Source organism: Corythoichthys intestinalis, chromosome 16 (genome assembly GCF_030265065.1).
Source record: "Corythoichthys intestinalis isolate RoL2023-P3 chromosome 16, ASM3026506v1, whole genome shotgun sequence".
Taxonomy (NCBI): domain Eukaryota; kingdom Metazoa; phylum Chordata; class Actinopteri; order Syngnathiformes; family Syngnathidae; genus Corythoichthys; species Corythoichthys intestinalis.
The window spans coordinates 38904046-38916429 of NC_080410.1; the positions used below are offsets into that span (position 1 = coordinate 38904046).

Below are 12384 nucleotides of genomic sequence, written 5' to 3' on the forward strand. Positions count from 1 at the left end.
TTCAAAGGCTGCCAAAATTCTCTCTACTCATTTTACGCTGCCTTTTAGCTCTATATATAGGTAAAACGGCGCCATTCAAGATTGAATGCGTGAGTGGGTCGTGCAGCATGCGTTAAATATTTTAACGTGATAAATTTAAAAAAATATTAATGGGATAAATTTGATAACCCTACCTTAAGCCTAAACTAAAAACTCTGGATGAGTGTAACATATTATGTCTGTAACGTGAAATACAATTAGAAAATGATTCAATTAAAAAAATATATATATATATATATATATATATATATATATATTAGGGCTGTCAAAATTATCGCTTTAACGCGCGGTAATTAATTTTTTTAAATTAATCACGTTAAAATATTTGACGCAATAAACGCACATGTCCCGCTCAGAAAATATTCTGCCTTTTGGTAAGTTTTACAGCAAGGCTTTTTATGCTGTCCAACAGCGAACTCTTGTGGTCGCTTTGCGACATGGTTTATTGTTGTCTTACCAGTTCATTATGGCTGCACGACGTCTCGCGCTGATAATGTTGTGCTTATATGATCCTTGGACAAGATTTGTCCGTAAGTATGGTTGTTGTAAAGAATGTACATATTAAGTTAGTAAGCGAAATGTTATATTTTTTGTATGAGACGCTTTTTGTTTATGTTTAGTGAACCTGTATAGCGTGCTAAGCTAACGCTGTTGCTAATGCAATGCTTGTGTACTTTTATTTTGTAGTTTTACGACGGTCTAAAGAGGACAATGGTTTGAGGCCATTTTATTAATAAATCAGATGAAAAAGGAACAATTATTAAGGCGTCGTTCACTAGCTGTCTAGCTTTGGAAAAAGTAGACGCTTCGGAGTGAGGACAGCATAGACAGATTTAAATGACAGTAGAGTGAAATGCCCACTACAGTCCTTATGTACCGTATGTTGAATGTATATATCCATCTTGTGTCTTATCTTTCCATTCCAACAATTTATTTTACAGAATATATATATAATTTACAGAAAAATATGGCATATTTTATAGACGGTTTGAATTGTGATTCATTGCGATTAATTATGATTAATTAATTTTTAAGCTGTAATTAACTCGATTAAAAATTTTAATCGTTTGACAGCCCTAATATATATATATGTTAAAAAAAGGCATGTCCGATATTTTTTTGCTGATTCCGATACTTTGAAAATGACGTGATCGGGACGTCTCTAGTTAGTACAATTCTTGTTACATGTTAAATGGCCACCTTAGATGGTAGCTAGACTCCTACAGTATGTTGTTCAAACATATGTTTATTCACAATACAGTAAAAAATACTACAGATAATGTAGTTAGATTGATTTTTTTTTTTTAAATAAAGGCCTCAATAGGCTCTGCAATGTTAATTTGCATGTTCCTATCCTGTATGCACAAAAAGATGGTCACATTTTCTTATCATCTTGTGCACACAGGTTCTTAATCGTGTGTGCTAATGTTCTTATCGTGTATGCTCAAGATTATGCTGCAGATTAGGTTTTAATCATTACAAAAGGAGACATTTATCTTTTCAGCATAAAAACCTGTACACATATGTTGGTAGACTGTGCAAACATACTGAGGGTTTATTTAAAAAAAACATCACATTATAATAATTTGTCAAATTTACATTTGTTTTACTAACTCAGGAGCATCAAAACTGTTAAGTGACTGCCGATGAGATTGTCCAGTAGGGTGCAGTGTTTTGTTACACTTGGTCATGAAGGTAAAGTGAGGAGAATTTTTTTTTTTTTTTACATCATGTCGTCAGCCACGTGTTCGTGTTGGGTGCTATGCAAGCTGGGGAAACCTCTCTCCAGATGCCTTCAAGAGAGGGCTCTGGCAGTTAACCCCTTTGATTTTTGACACTCAAGTATAGACCCTACCCACGTGACGTCACAACTCCGCTCTCCTGAATGGTACCGCCCACTTGTCCGTCAAAACATAGTGTTAACCTGTTACGGCTACGTACATTTCTCCTATTTACGGCGTGTTTTTCTGCTCCTTAACATTAATAATCAAAATGGTGAAGGCGTGTGTGGCTGTTGGTTGCACTAACAGAGAAGATGGAAGGAGAGACTTGAAGTTTTACCGTATTCCGAGGGATCCAAAGAGGAGAGCAAAATGGACGGCTGCAATTCAACGTGAAAACTGGGCACCAAAAAATCACCACAGACTATGTAGTAGTCATTTTATATCCGGTAAGATGCATTTAAGATATACTTAGAGGGTTTTGGGCTGACAAATAACCACAATTAAGATCATTGCGAGGCTAATCGCCGACAACATACGACGTAGTACGACATAGTTTCAAATTCAAGATGTTTGTGACTTCCCTTTCTTCCACCATCGTTATTTTTTGAATAATATTTAGCTGGTACCAAGTGAAAGAAACTGGCCTCGTCTACGGGGCTGACAAATAACCACAATTAAGATCATTGCTAGGCTAATCGCCGACAACATACACGTATGTATGTAGTGAGAGTGCTATCGCTAAACCATATGAACATTAAAAGCCTTAACTCCATTGACAAACGACATGAAATACATTAGACTTGACAGTGGATGTTAGCGATAACAAAAGATTTTGAATTGAAAATTTCGTAACTCACCTTTCCAAGCACAAGATAGATTGCTGCCGAATTTTCGTGGACGAGGACCTGTTTCACCCAACCAGCAACGAAGTATTTATAAGCCTCCAAGCTCTTGAAGTTTTTCAAATTTTCGTGGGAATAGGCTGATTTTGTGTGGACAAGATAATTGTAAATATCAGCGTAGCACATGTCAGGCAGACAGGGCGAAGACAGTGGGTCGAAAAACATCGATTTGGGCATCAAATATGGATCTGGCGACTGTATAGAACGAAGCTTTTCCACATAACGCCTTTTATGCAACACATCCAGTGAGTTTACGGCATCAGAAAGCACCGGGTCTTCCATGAAATGCATTTTAAATTCCTCGATCAATTGAAAACAATGCTAATACAGAGACAAAATGACGGACAAGTTGGCGGAACCACACTGCGAGCACGTGGTTTTGTGACGTCGGTGGGTAGGGTATATACGTTTTAATTGGCGCAGGAAATAAGCATTACACACTTAACCAAATTATGGGGGGAAAAATCCTCCAAAAGTCTTTTTTGAACTTGTTTTTCTCAGAAACAATTAAAAACAATAAGCAGGAACGTGATCAATCGACACCATAGAGGCCGTCCACTTCTTGCGTTTGGGATGGCGCGACGCCCTCCAACATGTTAATGGCGCCGTTTATCTCAGCTTGGTGCTCCCTGGCTTTGGCCCTCAAATTGGCGATGCTGTTGGAGCGCAGCCGCTCCGAGCTCTGACCTGCCGCAGCAATGCTGGCTTTTGACCACGGATAGTTGTCATCATCTTGTTGCGCTCTCAGATGCAGCTCGCTGTCAGAAGAGTCCGTGTGTTGTTTTAAACGATGGGTTGTTTTATCTGTCATGGCTTTGTGTCTAGCTTTGGTCTGAGGGCACGCACGCTGGCCCTGAACTTTCAGCTGACGCCTCATCTTGGCACGCCGGTTTTGGAACCAAACCTGGTCGAATTCAGAATATATAAATGCATTTCAATAGATTAAAACACGAAGCTGCACAAAAGTTGTATTATAGCATATGGTAAAAAAAAAAAAAAAAAAAAAAAAAAAAAAAACGTAGGGCTCCACCTAAATTAGAAAAAATATTTGTAATGGGGAAAAAAATGACCTGATATCAACAGAAAGTGAGCTGAAAAGCCCCCAGATCTACAGGATTTGACCCAGAAATGCCCTAAAATCAACAGCAAATGATCAAAATGTACAGAAAGAAACCCTGGAATGCCACAAAAATGGAGAAAGTGGCACAATGTGACCGAAAATTAACAAGGAAGCGACACAAAATGAATTCACTGCCTGCCATTGACAACAACAGATATGCAATTCATTTAAAGTGAGAGAACTAATCAATGCTAATCTTTCAGTGCCATTAATGGTGCTAGATGTCCAATCCATTTTGACTGGGACTTTTAACAGTCTAAATCAGACATGTCCAAAGTCCGGCCCTGGGGCCAAATGCGGCCCTTGGTCAAATTTCATCCGGCCCCCAGCCTCTGTCATAAAATCAATAACGTCTGGCCCGCACACAGACTTGATAAATTGGTCAGCAGTACTGCTACCAGCATATGAGTAGCTTACACACTAAATGCTGCTCCTCATTTAGCCACTAAAAGGCAGTAGCACCCTAAGCAACAATACAAGTGTCACTCTTTACTCCCAATTTTCTAAAATGGCAACAATCAACAACAACAAAAAAGTTGACTTCGACGTCCAGCATCAAGGATAGGTGGAAATTGGACTATTTCTTCACTAAAATACACAACCAGGGCCGGCCCAGCCTATACGCAGACTATGCAGCTGCTTAGGGCCCCTGACCACTAGGGGGCTCCCAATTTGGCAATGATTTAATTTATATTCTATTTTGTTTACTACAGTTTGCTTTATTTGACTTTTGTGAGTTTTGATACTTGATTACAAGCTCAAAAAAATAAAAGTCTTTCCTTAACTTCTTTATTTCCTCTTTTAGAAAAAGGTTTGGCGCTATCTACTGTAAGTTCTGACAATCATTTGGGGTGAGAAGTTTGAAGTATGCAGTGCAACAAAATCGGATTAATTTACAAAATATGGACATATGGCTTGGATTGCATGTATGGGTTTCACAGTACACTGTGACGAAATGGTGGGCCAAAAATATGGGCCCCTTTGCATTATTTTGCTTAGGGCCCCCAAATGGCCTGGGCCGGCCCTGTACACAACAACTGTATCTGCCTCATTTGCAAAGAGACAGTCGCTGTTTTTAAAGAGTTCAATGTGGGGCGATATTACCAAACAAGACACGCTGACATGTACGACAAGATTACCGGAAAGATACGCAGCGAGAAATTGAAGCAACTTGAAGCTAGTTTAATTTCACAGCAGAAGTATTTCGCAAGAACCTGAGAGTCGAAAGAGAACACCACAAAGGCTAGTTGCGAGATTGTTTAAGTTATTAATTAAAGAAATAAATAAAGCAATTGTAACACACAGAATGGCTTGCTAAAATTTGCTTAAATACATTGTTCTGCGTAAAGGACGTCAGCCAAGGTTGGCCCCCCACATTTTTACCACACCAAATCTGGCCCCCTTTGCAAAAAGTTTGGACACCCCTGGTCTAAATGAATTGGATTTCTAGTTTTTATTTATCCATGAACTAAAACTTTTGAAGTTTACAGACCAAAACATTTTGAGTAATTGTCGAATAATAGACAAAATTAAGAGTTTTCGTTGACTAAAATTAGACGAAGACAAACACATTTTGAAATGACTAAAAAATGACTAATAAGTATTTTCGTCCAAAAGACTAAGACGAAAATGAAAAGGGCTGCAAAAACAACACTGATAGGAAGTGAACAAAAAAGTGACCCATGGGAGAGCAAACCATGCACATTTTCTAGTTGACAAAAAAAACATGCATTTCCAAGCCAAGGTAGGCTCACCTGCACTCTGGCTTCAATGAGGTCCAGTCTCAGGGCCAGGGCCTCCCTCATGAACACATCCGGGTAGTGGGTACTCTCAAATGCCTTTTCCAGCTCCTCCAGCTGCCAGCTGCTGTAGTTGGCGCGGGCGCGACGCTGCTTCACAGGCCTCTGCTCGTCTGGGGAAGGAAAAAAAAAATGGCACGGCGGCAAATTAATGAAATCGCCAACGGGTGACAAGGAACTAATGGCTCTAGATTGGCTAATTAGCATGGCGATCATTAGGTCTGCTTCAGCACGACTTGATAATTGATTGTTCGTCATGAGCCGTTAGGCGGTCTTTTGTAAACATTTACAGACGACGCTCACGTCTTATTGACACTTGATTGGATACTCATGAGAGAAGAATCGCAAACTATTTGGGCCCAAAAATGTATTAAAGGCATAAGCGGAGTTTAAGGGGAAGCCAGGGGCCTGGTGGCCGAAAAGTGTCATTGCATGTAATTGACTTTCCTCTATATATATATAAAAGTTGTAAAGCAATAAAGCAAACAACAAAAATGAATGAAATGAACAAAAAATGCTATTTTTATAATGGGTCAAATTTATTTTTCAAACAGATCATGTGACCAGCACCTTAGACGGTCATTTGTTTTGCATATTATTTGGGGGAAAAAAAAAAAAGGAGGGCAATTTTTTTTTTGTAATTATTTTTTTCTTTGTTTGAAAATATTTTTTCTGTTTGAAGCAACTTTTTTGGGGATTGAATGATTTAGACACAAATGCCCTCCCCATAATATGGCCCAAACACAAAAAGGATTGCTAAAATTATAAAAAAAAAACTTTTTAAATTAAAAAACAAGTGTTCAAATGCAAATATTTGAGTCTCAAATATTTTTTCGTATTCCAAAACTTTTTTTCTATCATTAAAATTTTTCCTTTTTTGATTGAAAGGATTTTTCGTTTGAAAATATACATTTTTTGTTTGAAGCAACTTATTTTATGATTGAATAATAAAGACATAAATGTCCTAGCCAAAATGTGGCCCAATGCTAAACAACATTACTTCAATCAAAAAAGTTGCTTCAATCAAAAAAAAAAAAAAAATTTGCTTTCAAATGCATTTTTTTGAGTTTCAAATTTATTTTTGCATTCACACACATTTTTTTTTGATCGAATAATGAAGACACAAATCTACCTCCATATGGCTCCGCCCAGGGGATACAATTTTTGACTGGGATAACTACATTGGCACGACACCGGCGGGCATACCATATTCAATGGATGACGATCTTGGTGAAAAAATTAGCTGTCCTAAGCAGCCTGATTTAAAATTCCCCTCAAGAATGATGGGAAACAAAAAAATGCTCATTTTCAACTTATTATTATAAACATTCTTGTAAGTTAATTTTATTGCTGACTCTGCGTTTTGGGGTCATCAACATGTTGTTGATGGCAGTGAGGAAGTTAACACCAATGAACTACTGTATTTGCTGTAGGAATTAAAAGGTCACCAATTTTTTGAAAAAAGTGATGGTAAGGCAAAAAAAAAAAAAAAGAAAAAATTATTGAAAACAAATGTACTGTGATGAGAATGGTTGCTTTTTAGAATACAGTGATCCCTCGCTACTTTGCGCTCTCATAAATAAATAAATGCGGTATTTAATAGAGCTGTCCCAATCCGATCACACAGTCTCTCACTCTCGCTTTTGCCGCTTTTCTTGGTCAGGCAGTGCAGTGGAGTAGCTTATTAAAGTTAACGATGATTGACAAACGTTAAGGTTTGATCTTGCCAGAGATGCTTGAAAGCTGAAACTTCAAAGCGCTGCATAAGTCAATCATCGTTTAACGTATTAAACAGTTGCTGTGGCAACTCATTGTGGGTAAGTGAGCAGCTTGAGCGGATTTGAGTGGACTCACTCAAAGAAGCATTTTATAATGCAGAGTCCTCACAAGTACAAGGAAGCTGGACCACATTACACCGGTTTTGAAATCGCTACACTGGCTTCCAGTGAGTCAAAGGACAGACTATAAAATACTACTGCTCGTCTACAAAACACTTAATGGCCTTGGACCAAAATACATGCTTGACTTGTTAGATTCCTATGAGACATCTAGACCCCTAAGGTCGTCTGGAACGGGTCTTCTGCATGTTCCAAGAACAAGAACCAAGCAGGGTGAGGCAGCATTTAGTTATTATGCTCCTCACCTCTGGAACAAGTTACCTGAACGTCTGAAGCATGCTCAAACTGTTAGCTCTTTTAAATCAGGGCTAAAAACGCTTTTGTTTAGCACTGCACTATAACTGTCTATATATTTCAATCTACCTGCTTTCTATTCCTCTTGTGCTTATCTCCATTGCTGATTTCAATTATTATTAGTAAAGTAGTAGTTTTTGTTTTATTTTTATTTTTGTTTTATTTTTATTCATTTATTTTTGTTCCATTTGTGATTAAATGTGATCTTTTGTCTTGGTTTTTACGTTGTATTGATTTAAATGTGATTTTTATGATCTTCATGTGATGTAAAGCACTTTGAATTGCCTTGTGTTGAATTGTGCTATATAAATAAATTTGCCTTGCCTTGCCTATAAAAACAAGCATTTTTCTACTAAATTCCTGTTTAAAAATCATTCGGTGGGACGGTAACATGTTTAAAACTGTGTGTAAAAAATGTGAAGTAGTAAAAAACAATTCTTAAAATATACTCTGTATATATATATATATTACGGTTGTTCTGATCATGTTTTTTTGCTCCCGATCCTATCCCGATCGTTTTAGTTTGAGTATCTGCCGATCCCGATATTTCCCGATCCGATTGCTTTTTTTTTTTCTCCCGATTCAATTCCAATAATTCCCGATAATTTTTCCCGATCACAAACATTTTGGCAATGCATTAAGAAAAAAATGAATACAACTCGGACAAATATATACATTCAACATACAGTACATAAGTACTGTATTTGTTTATTATGACAATAAATCCTCAAGATGGCATTTACATGATTAACATTCTTTTTGTGAGAGGGATCCATGGATAGAAAGACTTAAAGGATAAATGTGACTTTGTATATTGTGACTAAATATTACCATCTAGTGTATTTGTTGAGCTTTCGGTAAATGATACTGTAGCCATTTAACTGTTCTGCTCTAATGCATGATGGGAAGTGCAACCATGACTGTGCAAAGTGGCACCAATTGATATATCTTCTCTGCGCTGGGAAAGAACATAGGGTGTTAAGAAAAAGATAAACTACTACCTTTCTTACCCACATTGCTTCCCACGATATTTCTAATTGTTGAGAGAGAGATTGTAAGGCTTTAGCCAATTAAAAAAAGGCTCTAAAGGCTGCCAAAATTCACTCTACTCATATTACGCTGCCTTTTAGCGCTATATATAGGTAAAACGGCGCCATTATAGATTGAACGCGACATTGCGTGAGTGGGTCGTGCAGCCCATGCGTTGTTTGCGTTTAATACTTTAACGTGATTAATTTAAAAAAAAAATGAATTACCGCCGTTAACGCGATAAATTTGATAACCCTACTTTAACCAAAAACTAAAGACTCTGGATGAGTGTAAGACATTTAGTCTGTAACGTTAATACAATTAGAAAATGATTTAATTAAAAAATATATATATTTTAAAAAGGCATGTCCAATATTTTTTGCCAATTCCAATACTTTGAAAATGACGTGATCGGACCGATAAGTATTTAGTCAACCACTAATTGTGCAAGTTCTCCCACTTGAAAATATTAGAGAGGCCTGTAATTGTCAACATGGGTAAACGTCAACCATGAGAGACAATGTGGGGGAAAAAAAAACAGAAAATCCCATTGTTTGATTTTTAAAGAATTTATTTGCAAATTATGGAGGAAAATAAGTATTTGGTCAATACCAAAAGTTCATCTCAATACTTTGTTATGTACCCTTTGTTGGCAATAACGGAGGCCAAACATTTTCTGTAACTCTACACAAGCTTTTCACACACTGTTGCTGGTATTTTGGCCCATTCCTTCATGCAGATCTCCTCTAGAGCAGTGATGTTTTGGGGCTGTCATTGGGCAACACGGACTTTCAACTCCCTCCACAGAGTTTCTATGGGGTTGAGATCTGGAGACTGGCTAGGCCACTCCAAGACCTTGAAATGCTTCTTACGAAGCCACTCCTTTGTTCCCCTGTCCGTGTGTTTGGGATCATTGTCATGCTGAAAGACCCAGCCATGTCTCATCTTCAATGCCCTTGCTGATGGAAGGAGATTTTCAATCAAAATCTCTTGATACATGGCCCCATTCATTCTTTCCTTTACACAGATCAGTCGTCCTGGTCCCTTTGCAAAAAAACAGCCCCATAGCAAGATGTTTCCACCCCCATGCTTCACAGTGGGTATGGTGTTCTTCGGATGCAACTCAGTATTCGTTTTCCTCCAGGATTTGGATCCCTGGCGGCGCATTGTGTTACTGATTGACTTGACTGCCTTTGTTACTGTGGTCCCAGCTCTCTGTAGGTCATTCACTAGGTCCCCCCGTGTGGTTCTGGGATTTTTGCTCACCGTTCTTGTTATCATTTTGACGCCATGGGGTGAGATCTTGCATGGAGCCCCAGATCGAGAGAGATTATCAGTGGTTTTGTATGTCTTCCATTTTCTAATAATTGCTCCCACAGTTGATTTCTTTACACCAAGCGTTTTAAATTTAGCAGATTCAGTCTTCCCAGCCTGGTGCAGGTCTACAATTTTGTCTCTGGTGTCCTTCGACAGCTCTTTGGCCTCGGCCATAGTGGAGTTTGGAGTGTGACTGACTGAAGTTGTGGACAGGTGTCTTTTATACCGATAATGAGTTAAAACAGGTGCCATTAATACAGGTAATGAGTGGAGCCTCGTTAGACCTCATTAAAATAAGTTAGACCTCTTTGTCAGCCAGAAATCTTGCTTGTTTGTAGGTGATCAAATACTTATTTTCCACTCTAATTTGGAAATAAATTCTTTAAAAATCAAACAATGGTATTTTCTGTTTTTTTCCCCACATTCTGTCTCTCATGGTTGAAGTTTACCCATGTTGACAATTACAAGCCTCTCTAATCTTTTTAAGTAGGAGAACTTGCACAATTGGTGGTTGACTAAATACTTATTTGCCCCACTGTTAATATATATACACATAATACATTTTTTTAAATTATACTTTGGGAAAAAAGTAAAAATAAACATGTCTTGTAGGAATCTCTTTCCACTGCTATATCGGAATAAATACATTGAACACCAAAAAATAAATAAATAAAAATTTTTTTTGAATGAGTGAGGGGGGGGCGCAACTCCACGGTTTTTCACCTATTGCGACGGGTTCTGATCCCGATTAACCCGCAAAAATCAGGTTTCACTGTAGATGCAAAAAATAATAATAATAAAAAATGAATGGATTAAATGGCCGCCGAATGATGAGAGAAGTTGTGATTATGGGTTAAAAAAAATCTTGAAAATGTAAATTGTGAGATTAATTGTATTTCTGTTAAAAACAGAATATTTAGAGGAACTAACATATTTTGCCAGGATAAAAGTTTTAATATTACGATATTAAAGTCATATTAGTAAATTAAGAGAAGAAAGTTATGTCTACTGTATTTTTTAAAATCTGGCTATTGTAAAATCTCTCTGATCCCCCACCACTCAAAAAAAAAAAAAGTCTTTTGAATGAAATTCTACCTTTAACCAAAATTTAACCAAAGCTCAACTTCATTCATTCAGGGACATCTAATTTATGTGATATCTCACAATCATTTCACAGCTTTTAGTCTGCAAGTAGTTTGGTTATCATGTTTGTTTTATTGGTACACATGTCCCCACCTTTTTTTTCTCCATTGAAGTGACGTAATTTATTGACAGTTATTTGGATCCCCAGTTGGCAAACTGCACTGGAGCAATTCGATAAAGATTTTATCATGAGATTGAAAAGGATACATGGTTTTGTTTGTACTCACCCGCACCATCCCCCAGTGGAGTCATGCCAATGGCCTGCGTGGCCAGCAGTAGCGCCTCCTTGCATGGCTCTGGCCGCAGGTAACTCCTGAGTGACTCGAAGTTGACGTAGGGCCCCGCCGGGATGAATATCTGCCGGGCCGGGAAGCCCGGGAAAAACGGAGCTGCGGGTGAATGGAAAACAGCGGGCACAAACGCGGAGACCAATTGCCCGGGCCCGAACATAGCCGAGATGATGTGAGTCCTACTTGAAATGCATCCCAGTAGAGAAGTGATCTCTCTTCCACTTACCTAGCTGGTTCTTGTTGTGAGGGGCGCAGGGCAGGGACAAGGCAAAAGGTAAGAGCGGTTCAGGTGATCCCGCCCTCCTTCCTTCCATCCCTTTCCTACACTCATGACTTCCTATCACGTCTAACCCCGTCAATCATCAGTCGGCCAGTGCGGGTTGCAACATCTTTTGCCGTATGAAGTTTCAATCACTTCCATGGACAGAAACTCAATCAAGAGGACGTCTGTTCAGACACGCAAACCAAGCATCGCGTAAAAATACTCGCTGGTTTTATCTCTGAAGAGTCGTCAAACAAGACCTGAGAGCCAACGGCTTCCAGAATAAACACACATCTGCAAACCTGTGAGTGACGGCGCTTTACCGAGAACACCTTTGGTGTTGATGAGCAACGACTTGTCAAAATGAAAGCAGAAGATGCTATTTTCTGGGCAGTTAATAATCTTGAATCGAGTCCGGTCATAACAAAAATTGGGCTGAAATGTAACATTTTTAACCCCTTGCAATTATGGATTGGGTGTGTTCAGAAAAGGCTGACAATCGTAAATGATCGCAGACCCAAACGTAAATGTTCAATACCAAAATCCATGGACTCGAAGACTGAATTG

The 12384-nt window shown here is 38.3% G+C and overlaps 1 protein-coding gene across 1 annotated transcript in view; it reads right to left on the reverse strand.

Moving 5' to 3' along the window:
* Window positions 1-1598: 1598 nt before the first annotated feature.
* Window positions 1599-12384, reverse strand: part of si:dkey-43p13.5 (homeobox protein unc-4 homolog) — a 30205-nt gene continuing 19419 nt past the window's right edge. Inside the window, exons 2-4 of the mRNA XM_057860687.1 lie at window positions 11493-11734; window positions 5540-5697; window positions 1599-3569 (exon numbers count right to left, since the gene is read on the reverse strand). Coding sequence (XP_057716670.1) covers window positions 3198-3569; window positions 5540-5697; window positions 11493-11734 — 772 coding nt within the window. The 3' untranslated portion in view covers window positions 1599-3197. The remainder of the gene's footprint in view (window positions 3570-5539; window positions 5698-11492; window positions 11735-12384) is intronic.